Here is a 19,624-nt window from a genome sequence, read left to right as displayed (position 1 = left end):
ATTGAAGAAGATGACGTTACAAAATATGTACTATAAATTTGTCTTTTATGGATGTAAGAGAAATTGTTGGAGATGCTGCAATTGAATAATGTTTGTTGAGTGGCAATGATTAGATGACAATGTTTAGGTGATAATAGTTGGGTGATTATAGTCAAATGATGATGATGATCAATCAAAGATAATTTGATGATGGCGATCGGACAACAGTGAAATGAATTATAATAGTAGATCAATTGTAATCAGACGACGATAGTTGTATGATAATAACCAAATGGAGATAGTCGGGCTTATCTTTGTACTACTATTACCACCATCAACCATGACTTCTCATTTCCACTCACTTATTGTAACAAATTATGTGTAATATCTCAATTTTTAGTATTATTTAATATTTTAATTAGCAATGCAAAATAAACACACATCGAGTGTAAGTTTAATTTGAGATCACTACAGCTTTTTATAAATGTGATTGTAAAATTGTTGTGGAAAAAATAGTTTTTTTGAAAGCTGCTATAAAAAGCAGCTCCATGACACAAAAATTTATTTAAAGAGGTGAAAAACAGTAGCCAAACAAAAAACATGTTAAAATATGAAACTCAAAGCAATAAGAAAGTTGTTCTAAATAAAACATAGATCTAAATATTCTAATTCTTGGTTTTTTTAAACACAAGAAATGTTACTCATAAACCTAAAAGTTTTTAGGTAGCTAGAGAGGTGTTCTAATTATATATTCATTATTTAAAATTTCATGTGTATGTTAAGTCAAGGGTTACGAAATATATTTTTATATACAACAACAGTAAAAACAATATCAAGCCTTTATCCCACTACGTAGGATTGACAGCACGAAATATATTTTTATATAACAAAAAATATTTAAATTTAAAATGAACATTCAACATATTTCTATAAGAAAACATACAAGAAAATATTTTAGCTATACGTATTATGAGACATGTATATAAAACCGCAATTTTCCTTTTGATACAAAATTTCTATCAACATAATTTTTTATTAAATTAACCTCCAAACATAAGTATGAAGTTCGGTTGGAGATGCCCTAACGAGCTTAGATAATGTCTATTTTGTTCTAAGATTTATCCAACATATAATATATATAACATCTAAGAGATGCAGTAAAATTGACAACAATCATAAATAATAAGCGTCAATGCAAGAATTAATGATAATAATATTGAAGGGTCAGCCAAAAGAAGAGCCTGTGGAGATGATGCCTTTGCCTTCTTTTCCTCATCGACATAATCATGGAACCAAATGGAATATCCAAATACTGAAAGAACCCAAAATTAGCAGATGAGTACTAAATGATTGATGCGTACAGAAATCTGGAAGCAAAAGGGATAAGAAAAGACTGATGCAAAGATACGAAGACGATTGAGTAACTCTTACTATTAATTAGTTTGATCGTGGGATCATAAAAGGCTGTGGAGGTCGAAGTCGATAGAACAGTTGATGAAGACGACGAACCTCTCTCTTTAACATGTCATTTTGTACTGTAAAATGCAAACATAAAACATTTTAGTTCACATTTATTGTGTTAATGCAATCATGCATTAGCTTCGAATATGTGATATCCATCAAAATTTGTGGGGGAAATTAATCATTAAAATTTGTGAGCGTGCTTACTGCATCTCATAAATTGTTGATGCAACATGCTGTTGAGCCGATGCTTCAGGACCTCATTTTCGAAGCTCAATATATAATTTTGTCTATCCACATATTGCAATTGAGCTAAAACTTCCAATCCTTGAGCCTATAGTGCCATGAACAAAAATAAAATTTCTTTAGGACTGCTCTCATGAGGAAGCTTAAGCAGTTCTTCAAGAGCCATAAACAGAGATGAGGAGTATTTGCCTGTAATGCTTGAACGCAGTTCTCCAGCTCATTAATATATTGAAGATTTTGAACCCGAGACCTTTGAGGAAATTGCCTGCGTAAAATGGAAGGATATATATGAGTCTACAAGAAAATAATTATGGATACTGAGCATATTATCATGCAAGCCAAAATAAATTATAATGAAGTCAGGGGCTCAATCAGGAAGAGCTCAGGCGGAATCATTACAGACTTTGCTTGCTAAGAAAAAATTATAAATTATGCTATGCTTCTTTGCCAGAAGGTTTAGGAGAGAAAGAGGAGGGTTTCTGATTTTAATATATTTAATATTAATTGATATTAATTAAATTAATTAATTAATTAATTATAATGATTAATATTAAAAAAATAAAAATATTAATTTAAACAGATTTAATATTGTTTATAAACTAATTTGATTAAGGCTTCGTTTGATGCAGCTTTCTTAGTGCCTTCTAAATCAGCTTTCTCATTAAAAAATTTTAATAAAAAAAAATATTTTAAAAAATAATAAGAAAGTTGTCCCAAATGAATCCTAAATATAAATTCTTATATAAACTAATAATTAATAACTTATTAAGATGTTAATGATAACTAAATATAATTTAAGTAAAAATATTATATATTTATCATAAATTCATAATCAATTATTTTTTATTTATTTATTAATATATTTAATTCAATTAATTTAAATATAATAAGATATTTTAATCAACTATATTCCTAAAATTTAAATTTTTACAAAATTTATCTAAATATAATTATACTTAACATCTACTACTTAAAATATATTTCAAAATTTTGTTACCGAGCCTTGCAAAAATCTAACAAAAGAGAAGAAGCTTTTAAATCCAAAGAAAAAAAATGACAAATCTAAATAAATTAGTTGAATGTTTACTGTTGAGGATTGGAATGATGTTGAGGGCGATGCAAGTATAAGTCATTGGAAGAAGGACGATGAGTATCAGGCTCATCAAGTAATTGAATCAACCAAGAAAAATGCTGCTCCATTGAAATGCTCTCAGGGGAGGAGGGCTGATCTTGTTTCAGCTCCTCTTTTGATCCAGATGGACCACAATCCTCATGTACAGGAGTGCTAACATTGCTTGGGGAGGAGGTTTTTGGTGGTGGGGGTGAAGGGTTTTTCTCAAGGTTGTTGAGGTTGGCTTCTTCAGTCTTGCGCTCCTCCATTTTTCTAGTTCAACCTAGCCTAGAGACATTGCAAACAAATTACATAAAATTAACTGAAAATTATTGAGATTATGCAAAGATCAAAACACATGAAATCTCGAGTGAAAACATATAACATGGGCGGATACCCCATGTGTTGGAGCTTTTATTATGTACGGACGCCGAACGGGAGAACCGTTCGGTTAAGCACTGGGTACCCAGCGGTACTGAGTGCGGGTACCCAGCAATGGGGTGATGTGGAGAGCATTTTTATTAGTCTCCGGACGCCCTCCGCACTCCGTACAGAATAATAAATCCATGTGTTGAGGGGGGCAAATGCCCACCATAAAAAATATACATTAAATTTTAGAGGGGATATTTTAGAATATTTAGGCTATTTTGGACATTTTGCCCCCTCTCAAAAAAAAAACTTTGCCTTAATTTTATTAATCATAAGCGTCTTTGCTCATCCCACCCTGAAAAAAAAAGCTGGATCGCCCCTGCTTACAAATGATCGAGATCATTAAAAAATAAAAAATCTTACTGTGATGGTGGTACCTTAGATGGAAACAAATAGCATTGCGGTGGTCGAGATCAAAATGCAAAGGAATCATCCATGAGGAGAACCTAGTAGGAGAGGAGGAGGAAGCTAAGAGAGACGACGATCCGGTTGGAGAGAAGATTAAAAGAGCAATGTATGAAGGAAAAAAAGGAGGAAGGAGAGAGATGGAGCTTGCAAATTTGATGGAGCCTCTCCCTCAATCCCTCCCCACCCACAGGCTCAATGCCCAAAGGACGAAACCTAAATATTAGAAAGAGGACTAACTAAGATCGACGAGGTTACCTAAAGGTAAAGAAGAAAGGACGTAAGGGAAATGGGGAAGACAGAATTTATACTACTCTATGGATTATAGTTAATCAACTAATTTAGTAAATAACCTAATTATAGTTAATAACCTAATTATACTTCAAAGCTTCGGTGGATGGTGGGAAATTTTATGAACTAAATTTAGGAATCTAATGGTACAGAGAGGAGTTAGCCATTTTGCAGTTGAGGGCTTTAGGGAATCTCCAACCGAAAAACTAATTTTTCATTCCCAAATATAGTAATACACCTAAATGTAGTAATTTCAAATTTGACTTCAACCGAACTCCATTTTCTAACATAAAAAAAGAATATCCCTAGTATATTCTTTCGCATACTTCATTTTACATAATTTTCGAATTAAAAAAAAAACAAATGGCGGGTGAACAGTGCGACGTTCACCAGCGATGAAATAGTGTCAAAATTGTCGCTCGGTTGGAGAGACGGAAGAACAGCAAACAGTTGTTTGCCGTTTCATTGGAGATGCCCTTAATATTTGATACTTATGAAAAGCCTCCAATAAGATACAACGATTAGTTTGGTTGTCATTGGGTGGTCCAACTAGCGCAAACAGATTAGACAACTATGCCTATTTTTTAAATAATCTAAGCATCTCAAACAATCTAAAATGATTTCACTTGTATTTGTCATCAGTAATAAATAATGTCCTATCATGTAATTGGATAAGATGTTGATATAATACAATATAAATAAACTAAATAAAATAAATTTTATGCTGAATGTTGAACTAGGGGTGTCAATTTCGGGTCACGGGTCGAGTTCGGGTCGAACCCAAAACTGACCTGGCACTATTCGGGTCAACCCGAACCCGACCCGTTTTTAAAAACGGGTCAGTTTTCCTAACCCGAACCCGACCCGCTTCGGGTCCGGGTCAACCCGACACGACCCGAAAAACCCATTTCCAACAAAAAATGGCTAATTTTCAGGTCAAAATGGGTCAATCTCCTCTTTTCGGGTCAAAAACAGGTCAATCTCGGGTTGTCGGGTCAAAATCGGGTCGCTTTCGGGTCAATTTCGGGTCAAAGGGTTAACCCGACCCGATTTTTGAAACGGGTTGAAATGCTGAACCCAAACCCGACCCGTTTCGGGTTCGGGTTGACCCAAACCCGAAATTTTCGGGTCGGGTTCGGGTCGGGTTTTCGGGTCGTGTCAAATATTGACACCCCTATGTTGAACAATATAGTGCCATAGGAGCTATCTTCTAAAGATCTTTTGTTGCATGTATGATTATTCTCCATTGTGGATGTGAGACTAAGGCTTCGTTTGGGACAGCTTTTTTACTACATTCTAAAACGGAGTTTTAATACAAAAATAAAAAAATTGTACTAAAACTCCATTTTAGAAAGCAATAAAAAAGCCGTCCCAAACGAAGTTTAAATCTCAAGAACTCTAGCATAAATATGGTGCCGAAGTTGGGAGTTAAAGTGGGTATTGACAATGTGCTTCAATCTTATAAGTGATGACATATACATTGCGATATAATTTGTTAGTGATATATCAACAAAAAAATTATCTTGATAGAGCACGCTCGGGCAAAATCAAGTTTGAAACTTTCGAAATTAAATTTGGAAACATATGAACTCCAAATTCAACAAACTTATAGTCGAATTGAATGTCTCAGAAGTATGAACCCAACGAGATCGACTTAATCCAAGCACAAATAAGTCCAAATCAAAGACTCAAGGCAAAACTAGAAGGTTCAAATCATAATTTGGATTACCAAATGGTTTCCAAACATGACATGCTTATAATCGAATCGAGCGGTGTAATAAAAAAAAGAATTTTGATGTCCCAACTAATTACAATTCAACAAACACGTGAATAAAAAAAAATTTGTTATTGGCAGTAGAATTTTTACATGAAAAAAAAAATTAAAAAGGGAAAAAAGCTCAAAAACTAAATAGATGAAATGATTCATTCTATAGATATGCTATAAGAATTCGCTCTTCCTCCCAATTTGAGAAGATGATGTTATAAAATATGTAATATAAATTTATATTTTATGAATCTAAGAAAAAATGTTGGAGATGCGATAACTAAATAGTTTTACTTGGGCGAAAATAATTAGTTGACAGTGTACAAGTGACAACAATCAAGTGATGATAGTCAGGTGATGATAAACAAGCAAAGATAATCAGATGATGATGGTTGGACAACAATGAATGAATTATAATAGTTGGACAATGATAGTCAGACGAAGATATTCGTATGATAATGGACAGATGGTTGCAATCGGGCTTATCTTTATACTACCATTACCACCATCTACTATGACTTCTCATTTTCCCCTCACTTTTTGTAACAAATTATGTGTACTTTCATGTATTCTTCTAAAACGTGCTCATTTTTTTATCAACACAAAATTTGAGATACTTAAAATCTTATTTTTCAATATTATTTAAAATTTTAAATAACAATGCAAAATAATCCCCACACTAAGGGTCATATTGGAATGGCTGTAGCTTTTTATAAAATTGATTATAAAATTGTTGCGGAGAAAACATCTCTTTTAAAGTCACTATAAAAACATTGAAAAGTACTAAATAGAGTGATCAAATCAAAATAGTTATTGTGATATGAAAAGTACTAAATAGAGTGATTATGTATGTTGTTGATTATGCTTAGTCTGAGAAACATTCTTGTTTTATGATCCACTTTTTTAATTCTTCAGGAGGAACTTTTATTACGTTCGGTGCAAGGGCGTAGAGGAACGTCCGGTTGGAGGCAATTTTCCGTCCAAAAACTAGGTATTTGCTCGATACAACTAGGTATTATTTGATAATAATGAAGAATACCGTTCTCTGAAGACCAATACCGAGTTATACCGAGCTGTACCGAGAAATACCGAGTTGTACCGAGTTTTTTTGAAAAAAACTCGGTACAGCTTTTGTATAACTCGGTATTTGCTCTGTAAAGCCCGATATAACTCGGTATTGGGTCTTCAAATGATGGTATTCTTCGTTATTGTTTGACATTGCTCGGTATTTGCTCGGTACATCTCGGTATTTGGCGGGAATTTGCCTCCGACCGGATGTTCCTCTACGTCCGGTCGGAGGACGTAATAATTGTTCCTTCAGGAGACGCCTCTTGTTCAGGATTCTTAACAGTATTAGACTCAAATGCCTCGTGTTCCCTACATTCCTCCTGGGCAAAATTATGAGGATTAGAATGAAGTCGAGGGTGATGCAAGTATAAGTCATTGGAAGAATGACAATGAGCACATATTTTTCACTGGAGAATTAGGCTCATCAAGTATATCAATCAACCGAGAAAAATGCTCCTCGATTGAAATGCTCTGATGGGGGAGGGAGAAATTATTAAGTTTGGACACCAGACAGAGAGAAATCATCCACATTTCTCTCTGTCTACAGTAAAAACATAGTCAAAGTGCAGTTAATGTAGCAGCTATGCTTCGACTGCGTTTTGACTGTAGACAGAGAGAAATCCGGATGATTCTGACTCTCCGGTGTCCGGACCTCATGATGGCATTGCCGTGGTCGAGATCAAAATGCCAAGGAATTGTCAAAGAGGAGAAGCCTCTAATGTTTGAAACCTAGTAGGTCGGGGAGGAGCAAGAGAGTCGAAGATCCAGTTGGAGAGGGAAATAAAAGAGCAATGTAGTAAGGAAAAAGCCTCCAATATCATACAATGATATGATATAATCTAGTTTTGACTATGTGCTTAATTGGGTGGTCCAACCAACATGAGTTGATTGGCTGGCTCGATTGTGTTCAAAAGAGGAGGTTCAAATGACACCTTAGGTTGGGGGCTGATAAGAATTAAGGGCTAAATTTCTCTTCAATTAAGATGATTGGTTAAATATTTTGAAGAATATCTATTTTTATTTTATTTATAATTTTGATCTTAATATTATAAAATTGTAAACTTTTATTTTATTAAAATTGTATTAACACATTTGTCTTATAGAAAATAATTAAATGAATATAAAGATAGATCCATATATGATATTAAATATTTCTAATAAAAAAGAAAATTATTTTCATTAAATAAATAAAATTACTATTATTATATATTTTAATAGAATTTGTCACGTGACTTAAAATTAATTTATTAAATGATAATTTTATAAAAATTTAACTTTATATGTCTCACCATACTCATAATTCATCAAATATATATGTTTGCTATCTTATAAAAATAAAAGATTGGTGCATTAGAGGCTTGCCCTCTTGGACAATTCCTCAACTTCTTGATCTTGATCACTTGATGCTATTTGTTTCCCCCTTACAAGCTAGCATCATCAAAGTAACTTTTTTTATTGATTAGTGATTTTGATTATATGTAAGCATTCTCTTGAGATTTTATGCATTTTGATTTGGCTTCTTTTCAATAATTCTCAAATTTATGTAATTTGTTTGCAATCTACTTAGGTTGTGGTACATGACTGGGTGGCTAGCTTTAGGAACCTTAAGAATCAACCTTTACTCCGACCAAAACCATCTCTCCAAGCATTGCAACTCCTGCATATGGGAATTATAGTCCATTCGGATCAAAAGAGGAGCCATGGTTGAGAAAGGGGTTTACACAAGATTAGCCTACCTTTCTTGGAATTTTTATTAGGTCTGGTGTCCTGACATAGCTTTATGTTTGGACGTCAATAACATGTCGCCACGTGCTCTTACTTTTTACCGCGCGGCCCGACGACCCGACCTGGACCGAAACCCGGGGTTGCTATGCTCACGTATTGCTAGTTATTGCTCGGTATTGCTAGGTATTGTTTGACAATAACGAGAGATACTGCTTTGTGAAGACCAACACCGAGCAATACCTAGCAAAACCGGGATATCGCTCGGTATTGCTCCGTATTACTAGGTATTGCTCTTCACATAATGATACTTCTCGTTATTGCCGAACAATATCAAGCAATACCTAGCAATACCCCAATTTGCACAAATCAGCCAATGCATAGCAACCCTGGATCCAGTCCGGGTCGGGTTGTCGGGCCTCGCAGTAAATAGTAAGAGCACGTGGCACCATTTTATGGCGTCTGAATGTACAACTACGTCAGGACACCGGACCTAATAAAAATTCCCTTTCTTGAGGCCATTTCAATTGAGGAACTATTTTCTTGGCTGATTGATTGTCTTAATGAGCCTGAGACTCCAATGAAAAGAAGCACCCATCGTCGTTCTTCCACCGACTCATGCTTTCATCATCTTAGTATTCATTCTAATCCTCATAATTTTGTGCGAGAAGAATGTAGGCAGAGGGCATCATGCCGTTGCCTTTGTAGGGAATCACATGAATTTGAACTCTATTGAAGGATGGTCCGCATTATTTTCCAAACCCAAACTAGTTTCATAGACAAAATAATAATGTATGGAGGTCAGGGCTTAATATGGGGAAGTATTCCGATAGCCTTCGTACTACAAAAGGGAAAGGCACTCATCCAAGTCCAAGCTACGAAGTCAAGGGAACACATTTGCATCTAATGCTGGTACGAATTCAAAGCAAGAGTTTCCTAAATATTTAAAAAAGTGGATCAGAAAATAAGAATGTTTATCAAGCTAAGCATACTCAATTAAGGACATATTCAAAGCCTATTAAACAACAAGCATTCAACCGATTGATTTATTTTTGTTATTTTTGTACTAGTTTGGTTGAGTGCTTGTTGATTCTCCAAATAAACTAGACGTCGTTGGGAATGCAATATATTTAAAATATTTTGAAGTTGTTTGGTTGAGTATAAAGTAAATGCATGTATTTACTTTTTTTTTGCTAAAATATTTTGAAGTTGTTTGGTTGAGTATAAAGTAAATGCATGTATTTACTTTTTTTTGCTAAAATTCTAGAGTCCTTTACTTTTCTGCTACGTTTACTTTCTTGTTTGTTTCGTCATTGTGGTGTTTACTCATCTTCCCCAACATGATAGCCAAGAAGTTTCAGCATCAAATATGTCCAAATCATGAATACCCATTGTACCACCACTCAAATAAATCTTTCACCACCACCTTATGGGGACACCAATCAAGTTATTACCTTCATCATAAAGATCATTTAAACCCTACATTAAAGTGACCCAAAGGCTTTATTGCTTTTATATGTTTGCTTGATGCCAGAGTTCCCAAAGAGGGAGTGTATAAACTCCCAGGAAACCTAATAAACTTCTAATTATATAATAGCAATCTAATATCTGCTAATTAACTTATTATATTTATTTATTCAATAACATTACCCACCCCTTCATACCAACCTTGCCCTCAAGATAGGATTGAGAGGATCAGCTGCATAGGTGTGAGATCCGAAATTGATTGACGGAGATGAAATGGAGGATGGAGATGTGGGAAGGCACATATCTAGACAAGAGCAATAGGGTTCGGCGGCTGAAAATCCGATGGAATTTGGAAGTGGACAACGCTATGAGTAGGGATCACCGGATTAGGGCAATATGTGCGAAGATCTGGGAGTCATGAAGGAAAGAGATAGGCCAGGAATCCTATATTCGGTGGATGGATCAAAAGCATGACCATGACTCTACCACAAAATCTGGGCTGAAGTAGATCTGATGACAGCCACCAAAGCTCAATGAGAGCACCATTGTTGCAAACCCAAACATATAAAACTGAGAAAATGAAGGGAAAACAGTAAATATATTGATAATTATACAATTTATAGCTTGTCTAAACTCCCAGTAGAGATGGAAGAAAAGGATATGGTCATTTGTAAGATGCTCGCAACTAAAAGTATTTTTGGGGAAAGACTAAGGCTTTGTTTGGGACGGCTTAGCACAAAAAATAAAAATTTTGTACTAAAAAACTGCTTTACGAAGCAGTAAGAAAGCCGTCCCAAACGAAACCTAAGCCATTCAAATGATCCATTGTTTATACATGTTTGCTTGATGCCCTAATCTCTCAAAAGGGGGTATATTTATAGATTCCTAAGAAAATGATCCAATGATTATCTAATAACAATCTAATATATAATACTGAAAAACAGGACACCGCGTTGGGGAGCCAGGGAAGATATCCTCTTTGGTTAAGGAGTGGCCAACAGCAAGGCTGATAGCCATTCTATTTACAATTTCCATTTATTCAAAAAGAAGAAAATTAATTCTTTTCAGTCTGAACCAACCGTTCAAACAAGCTTGTCTACCGTACTTCCCCTTGATTCAGTTATTATTTTTTTGTTTAGCCATGACTTCAAAATGAGGGAATTAAACTGACTATCATATGTTTTGCACCATCAGCTTCATAAAACAAATACATGAGGACATGTCAAATGCATGTAAATTTTCTTTTTTGGGAGAATTACATACCACTGAAATTATAAGAATTTACAAATCTGACATCTGCTTGGAAAAAAAAAAAGTTAAATCCATACGTTAAAATAGAACGGTGTACTGAATGTTTTTCATCATTTCTACGTAACGGTCGAAATCATAATAAGCTATTTTGTAATAAATATTTGCTGCAATGCCATTCGTTTGATGATACAAAATGTAAGATTGCAAAGCAATAGGACACAAACTTCACAAGGAGGCATACTCTGAGTAAATATAAAATGGAAAAGGTCATGCAAGCCACAAAATCATCCTAATTACATTTATTTATGTTGAGAGTTGCATAGAGCTTAAGATGCAAATATAACAGAAACCTACATGATGGTGGAGCTCTACTCTTTTTTCCCATTTGCTGCATTTTGTATAAAACCTTTGATATTAAAATCATCAGCCAAAACCTTTCTGATGACACCCTACTCAGCAAAGTAAAAAAACAAAAATAAAATGAATGACCAGAAGAATTGGGGATTTACATACATACCACCTGATGCATTTAAATTTCAAATATTCAAATTTTAAATTTATTTATATAACATCATAGTGTTTAAATCACATCAAATATATGCAAGCAAAAGTATGTTTTAATTTAGATAGGTTAATGATAGTAGTATCTTTTATATGATTTAGGCATTAGGATGATAAATAAATGTAAAATTTAGGTGTTAGATATATAAATAAATAAGAATTCAGGGGTATCTATGCAAATCAATCATGAATAAAATAAAATCAACAAACCTAAGATTTAATCAGATTGTGGGGGGGAGGAGGGACCTTTTCAGTTATTATAGCAGTAATCAGGTTAGCCGGAGTAACATCAAATGCAGGATTCCAGACACCAATCCCTGAGGCAGCCACTTGCTTCCCAAGTCCTCCATCAGAACACAGCAACTCCTTTGGTGATCTCTCCTCTATAAGAATTTGGTCTCCAGATGAAAGTGAGAGGTCTATGGAAGTTACTGGAGCTGCCACATAAAATGGCAACCCATGGTGTAATGCACAAAGAGCCAGGCTGTATGTTCCGATTTTGTTCGCAGTATCACCTACAAGATAAATTTCACATCATTAAGAAATCTGACAATTTTGATTTCGTTTTGTTCTGGTTTTCAATAGACTACCATTTGCAGCAATGCGATCAGCCCCAACTATAACAGCACCAACCCGCCCGGCTTTCATCAATGAAGCTGCCGCTGAATCCGCTATCAATGTTGCTGGGATCTTATCATGAACTAGTTCAAACGCTGTGAGTCTAGATCCCTGCAAGGCAGCAAAACAACCTGTTCTGTAAAATTCCAAGGTTGTATTAAACTATTTTGTTTAAATGAGTATCATTAGGGAAAACGTTAAGGTGGATCAGGAACATCGAGGCAAATTAGGTGGTAGCTAAAATGTATAAAGACATTAAAAATGGTCAGAAAAACAACTCAAAAACCATAAAAGACATAATGAAGAGTCAAGATGTTAAGTTTACCTGGTTAAAAGGCCGTGTTTCAGTACAGAATGCTGTCTCTAGAGTTCCATTAGCATGAAGGGCACGGATAACTCCAAGTGCTGTACCATACCCAGCAGTGGCAAGGCTGTACAAGATAGCATATTGAGGAATAATACATACTTGTTGTTTGTAAAGTCAGAATAGGCATTGTGGATCTGGGGTAAACGTGTAGATGGAAGAAAAGGATTGTTTTCCATCCAACAGGAGACAATTGAAAATTAAGAGAGATGAACCTGCCCGTGTTACAATGTGTCAAAATAGATATTCTCTTGGAATCATTCAGATTTGATTGTATATCATTTGCTCCATGAAAGCCGATGGCTTTGTTAGTATTGACATCATCAGTGAGCATATTTTCTGCGGCATCAATATATGTCTGATAATACAAGAAAGGCGTCAAAAAGGTTAGCCCACTGACAACATAAAACATAGAAGTTTGAATCTGCAATCAATTAAGATTGTTAGCCAGTTCTAAAACAATAACAAAGCTCCAGTAAAAACTCCGAAACATGATGAAAAAGGCTCATGATGCTGATGAAAAACGTTAAATATAAAAGGCAGCAAAGGAAGAAAGGGCTTAGTACTGCCATCTCATTTCTCTGAGTAAACACGTAAGTATTGAATCAGCTATGATATAAAAAACATCAAAAGAAAGATTTTTCTGTTCCTGGCTCAGTAGTTATATTACACACCTGAATGACAAATTTTGCATCAGCAGCAGTCTCAGCAGTTTTTAACACAAGGTTTTGAAGTTTTGTAGCTGCATCTGAAAGATTTACAGCAGTGGGTCGGCTGCAAATGATGGGAAACTTTAAGTTTTAAGAAACTTATAGTTTTAATCAAAGTTCCAATCTAATATGACCTGGAAACAAGGTATTCCAATTTCTTGACAAGGAAGGAAGCTGCATCCAAAGAAGTCCCGCTAAAGTCAAGGTTAAAAATTTCAACAGCTAGAGATAAAGCTGCTGATATTGCAATTGCAGGAGCACCACGAACTACCATGTCTCTGATCGCATTCCTGAAGAGAAACACAGAGAACATTCTATTAAACTCTGACAGAAGAATCGTTCCAAGAAAGTAAACATTAAAAGTAGCAAGCTATCCAAAGTAATGAAACAATTGGAATATAGAAAGTTTTGATTCTAAAACATTTCCATTTTGTGAAAGGCATCCCATAATAGGAGCAAATGCATCAAAATGGCATTCAAACAAGATATGCAACTACGTGGACATTTCAAGAGCAATAAAAATCACAAGGAGAAGGATATGTGCACCAATATTTTCCAAAATATAATAAAGAAAAACTTATTAAATGAACCAAAAAAAATATGAATGAATATTTGATAGAGATTGAAGGTGAATTTCAACTTCCTTTGAGAAAATAACCAGTATTTTAGTAGTGAAGACTAAGAATACAGTTCAAGCAAAGAAGAGTACAACCATGAGACCAGAAAATACACATCATGAAAAAGGAAAAAAAAAGGCAAATGATGCATCCATTCAAGCTATAGATAACAAGCATCGTAGCAAATAAGAATAATGCAATGCAAAGTTTTCAGCCCACAAGATGGTTAAGTGCATCAAATTGTGTTAGAAGTTCAGAAATTCGAATATAAATCAAATTGTGTTAGAAGTAAAGCCACAATTTCGATATCTAATGTTAATATTAATAAGTATAACATAGTTAGAGTCTAAGAATGTTAACAGGTTTCCAAACCCTAGTACTGCAGGCTGCATCTGAAAGACTAGCCATTACTTGCTGACTTGCTGTTTTCCTACCACCCCGAGTATACAGTTGCCCGATTCTATCATTCATAGCATTACCAGAACCTCATTCATAGGATTCTACTATGTTTTTTCTCCCTTATAATTTCAGTAAGGCCACATGAAAGGCAAAAAATTAAAAATTCGTTAAGGGATTCTTAGTTTTGCAGCGGCATCCTGCAGATCATTTGCCCCTTAAAATAATTTTGAAGATGAAACAAGGGGTGGGCAAACTCCAACAGGATCATTGTTAGAACCTCAAGAAGTACAAGCTTTAGAAAAATTTAAAAGACTACTAAGAAGAAAATATTTGTATTGCTGCAAGGCAAACAATTAAAATTGGACAGCACGTAAGTATGAGATGTATTTTCCTTTAAAAAGGCACATGATTGCCAACTCAATAAACAGTCAACAGTAGTGAGCATATCTTAGCCGTGGATCTCTTACACAGCTTTATATGACTCGCGCCACTAGCAAAATACAGCACATAAGCACAATATGAAATGCACCCAAACAAAAAAAAAAACATTGATGTATTCTCAATTGAATAACATGGAGAATGAGTACGCAATGACACAACAGATGCAAAAAATCACATAATTTGGCTAAGCAAAATTTGTAATTCGACATAACAGAGATGCTTGTCTTATACAATTCTGTCAAAAACAAAAGTATTATCATTCGTAAGGAAATTGTTTCAGGATATCCCACAAGATTAAATTAAACACAGCTGCAATTAATTAATTCATCCAAGCATTTCTAGCTTGTGAGACTGTTTGGCTGCAAATCTAATGTAGGATTTAATCTGAATTTAGTCTAAATCTCCCCAAACACGTTATAACGAGCTTTGAAATCCTACCAAAAGTAAATCTTGAATTTATTAGGCTTTGTTAAATCCGGGCTGGAATCTAGTATATATTAAATCCTCATGAGATTAAGATTATTTGGAATCTTATTTTAGGCAAGATTGAAGCAAGATTTAGCTTAAATCCTGTGAAACAAAATTTTCAAACTTAAAATCCTACTGTTTTGATAAATCTCGTTTCAAGCCCATTCTTGTTTATATCTAAGATTTAGTAAACCCCGTCATTTACAGGATTTATCAGATTCAAGGATTTCCCTCTCAAAAATTTTAAATTTTGAAACAAATAGACAAATAGTTTATCATAAATTAGGAAAATAATAGGTTATTAGCTTCTTTTGTAGCCTATAAATACTCATCTTGTGAAAAAAATTAGGGCAAGCAAACAATGAATGAAATTAACCTTGAAAGCTGCTCTCCTTATCTTTCATTCTCTTTCTCTTGAAGTTGTAGGCATTCTCAAATTGCCTAAAATCTTTTCCCTCAACCACCTGGAGTTTTACAAAGCTCAAAGTTACCTAGTTATCTCATTTCTTGATGTTTTGAGTAATTTTCAATGGTTTATGTGTTTTGGTAAATAGGCAAATAGGTAGTCATGTTAGCTTATAGATATTAGATCATTACATTTTTAATAGGTTATTACATTCTTTGTAGCATAAAATTACTCCTATTGCAAAAAAAATTAGGGAATGCAACATATGAATAAAATTAGCCTTGATGAGTGCTTCCCTTCTTCTCCCTCAATCTTGCAGCTGTAAGAATCATTAAATTGTCTAGAACTTTCTCCCTCAACTGCCTAAATTTGTAAGTTTGAAGTTGCCTAAATATCTCATCTCTTGATGTTTTCATTATTTTTTATTGTTTTATGTGTTTTATTTATATCAAATGGTAAATGTTAGGCATAAATGTAAGGGTATCTTTAATGGGCAATTATTGATTCGTGTTAGCTTAAAGGTATTGGACTTATTAGGTTATTTAATTCGTTATTAGGTGCTTTTGTAGCCTATAAATACTCAATATTATGAAAAAATTAGGGTATACAAACAACAAATGAAATTAGTTTTGATGGCTACTTCTCTTCTCCCTCAATATCTTGGACTTGTAGACATCCTCAAATTTTCAAAAACCTTTTCCCTCAACTACCAGGAGTTTTAGGCCAGTTCAAAATTATCTAGTTATCTCATTTCTTTTTTTTTGTGATTTTTCAGAGTTTTATATTTTTGGTACCTTGGTGTATGCTTTTTACTAATGATATTCTTCTTGTTAATAAGACTAGAAAGGGAGTTGAAGGAAAACTTGAATTATGGAGGTCAATCTTAGAGTGTAAAGGTTTTTGTTTGAGTAGATCAAAAACCAATACATGGAGTTTAATTTTAGTAGTAATAGATCGAGTTATGGGATTGTGAATTTGGAAGATCAAGTCAAAAAAAAAGAGTACACATTTTAGATATCTCGGTTCTATTAATCACAGTGATGGTGAAATAAATGAAGATATTATTAGTAGAATTCAAGTTAGATGGTTGAAGTAGAGGAATGCATCGTGCCTATTGTATGACAAAAAAGTACCTCTCAAACTTAAGGGAAATTTTATAAGATGGTGGTGAGATCTGCAATGCTTTATGGCACAGAATGTTGGCAATTAAAAAAGAAGAATAAAATTATGTTAAATGTTGCAAAGATCAGAATGCTCAGGTGGATGAGTGGCTTGACTTTTAGAGACAGACTGCAAAACGAGTACACACGTAAAAAGATTGGAGTAGCTCCAGCAGCATATAAGATTAGAGAGAGTTGCCTTAGATGATTTCATAAAATGTCGGCCTTCCAATGACCCGGTCAGGAATTTGGCCTATATCAAGAAAGGTAGAGGTAGACCTAGAAAAACTTGGTTAGAAAGTATTAAAAATGATTTTTTTTATTAGATGTAAATGAGAATCTGACTCTTACCATGACACAATAGAGGAAAAAATTTTACGTAGCCAACCCCACGTCATGGGATAAATGTTTGATGATGTTGTTGTTGTATCATAAATAGAGAAACCATTAAAAAAAATTAAAATATAAATAATAGCGAAACCGTTTATCATGATTTATTAAGATTTAACAGTTGCATGTCAAAAAAATTTCAAGTTTTAATCCTCACAATATTTACTAAATCTGATTTACAGGATTTAGTAAGTCCTGCTTAATTAAATCGTACTTGTAGCCAAACAAATAGTCCAAATATTCAAAAAAATTTAAATCCTAATTGAATGGGATTTATCAAATCTATATTTACAAATCCTACCTTCAACCAAATAGGCCTTAAGTTTGATCAGATCAAATTATCCTATGAACCAAACTAGCAGCTTGCAGTAATGTAAAAGCAAAACTTGTTTCAGATGACGAACAGTGTTACAAAACAAGTTCCTCTAACAGCAATAACTTAATCAAATCAGATATTCGAAAAATTGGAAGGGCAACTCAACTCACCATCCATCAGAGGCATTAAGGATATCCAAATAAACTGTTTCCAGCGGGAGTTTTCTCTGCTTAGAGCCAAGCCAAATCAGAGAAGCAATAAAAAAGGCCTCGAACAGGCACAGAAATTCGAAATGCATAGAAAGGGAAACCAAGAATACCTACCTGATCGAGAAGGCGAAGCGAACCGCGTTGGTAGCAGATGGACTGCAGCGGACTGTACTGATCCACCATTATCAACGAATAAAGTATAACAGCCTCGCCCTAACCCTATTTCAAAACGTTTTTCGTCGTGATAATGGAACAAGGATGCGGAAAAGAACTGAAAAAGTTCAGCGATTGAGGAAAGGCGCGCATCGGCGGCGAGAGAATAATGAAAAAACTATTAGTGACATATTCGGAAGTGGGGGTCGTGAAAAAGACGAGACAAAAAAAGGTGGTATTTGTAATTTTATTTATTAATTTTGGGATTTATACATATGATGCTCAAAATTATATAATTTATATATTTAATAATTAAACTCAATTTTTTTTTTTTGCATAACACTCAAATATTTTGGTAATAATAGAAATTACATCCAAGCTCACACCCTCCATTGTATTTCATGTAGATGACTATCTTATTTCCTTTTGCATGGTATTGAGATCTTTTCGTCACGCTTTACATGCATCCATCTCTTCCAAGACTAGGGAGGGAACTAAAGTGCCCACCCTCAATTTTTTTAAACTTAAGAATATGTTAATGTTTAGGATTTTTACAACTCTTAAAATACAATTTAAGTCTATCCTCACCCAAAAGTGGCCAACTTGACTCCTTACTCTCTATTGACTATTAATTCTAAGAAAAGATGGTGGTATTTTAATAGTAGTTGTTTGCAATGTTCTGTATTTCTAACTTTTGATTTTTTTTTTTTTTTTTTTTGTGATTCGTTGAATTTGTGATGATTCGTTTAGATACCCAAACTTTTCTCTAATCAAATTGAAGCATTTCTTTCTAGGTTAGGGGCTATGATAAATTGATAACTTCTCTCTATTTCTCTATTTTGTAGTCATTTCTGGATTTTTTTTTACTGTTGGTAGTACATGTTTTCACTGTTAATTGGATAGTACGCTTCTCTTTAACTCTCCTGTTCTTTGTTTGAGTTTCATATCAGAAACAAGATATAAAGTTGACTTTTAATAATTATTTATGCATTATTTCTAAACTATTGACTCCAAATATGAATGATGAATATTTTGATTAGATTGAGTCTTTGTTAATATAATTCCATTACAAGCCCGTCTTTGTTAATATAATTCCATTACAAGTCCCTTATGAATCTTTGTTCTTATAGTGAATAGGGTTCATACTTAACTTTTAAAAGCAGTTGATTCCAAAATATCTTTTGAAATAATAATAATATGTCTCATATATGTTATATATCTTTTGATCAAATTGTTTATGTTGGTTTCATTCAAATTAGAAATGAGAAGGTATTAAGGAGATGCTTAAAAAATTTTATGTGAGGAATCAATACACAAAATAAACAAAATTGTGTATAAACAAATTTTGATGATTTCCCTGTCAATCCTAAATTGAGAAAAAAAAATTGGATTATCATTCTAACGAGAGAGATAGTGTTTGGAGACATTACTTGCTGAAAGGACTGTGTCAACTTCGTGATTATGAATTCCTGCATACACAAATTGGAGATAAATTTCATAGATTTAATCTTGCATTATTTGATGATCATAAAGCTTGGTTAGAATGTAGTATAATCAAGGATGCAGTTTATTGTTTATTTTGTTATCTATATAGACCTCTGGTTGAAGAACAGGCTA

At 33.9% G+C, this 19,624-nt stretch overlaps 1 protein-coding gene across 1 annotated transcript; it reads right to left on the bottom strand.

Moving 5' to 3' along the window:
• Positions 1-11,328: 11,328 nt before the first annotated feature.
• LOC110092584 (methylthioribose-1-phosphate isomerase) lies at positions 11,329-18,198 on the bottom strand. The gene is made up of 9 exons (XM_020817198.2): positions 17,969-18,198; positions 17,816-17,871; positions 13,583-13,738; positions 13,413-13,512; positions 12,954-13,096; positions 12,700-12,805; positions 12,347-12,485; positions 12,003-12,271; positions 11,329-11,644 (listed from the first exon to the last, which is right to left on the bottom strand). The coding sequence occupies exons 1-9, from the start codon at positions 18,035-18,037 to the stop codon at positions 11,564-11,566; spliced, it is 1,119 nt and encodes a 372-aa protein (XP_020672857.1). The 5' UTR covers positions 18,038-18,198; the 3' UTR covers positions 11,329-11,563.
• Between the last annotated feature and the right edge of the window lie 1,426 nt (positions 18,199-19,624).

This window comes from Dendrobium catenatum, unplaced genomic scaffold, assembly GCF_001605985.2.
Source record: "Dendrobium catenatum unplaced genomic scaffold, ASM160598v2 fragScaff_scaffold_325, whole genome shotgun sequence".
Classification (NCBI taxonomy): Eukaryota; Viridiplantae; Streptophyta; class Magnoliopsida; order Asparagales; family Orchidaceae; genus Dendrobium; species Dendrobium catenatum.
Note: the sequence above shows the minus strand (reverse complement) of the source record. Positions and strands in the feature narration are given on the sequence as shown.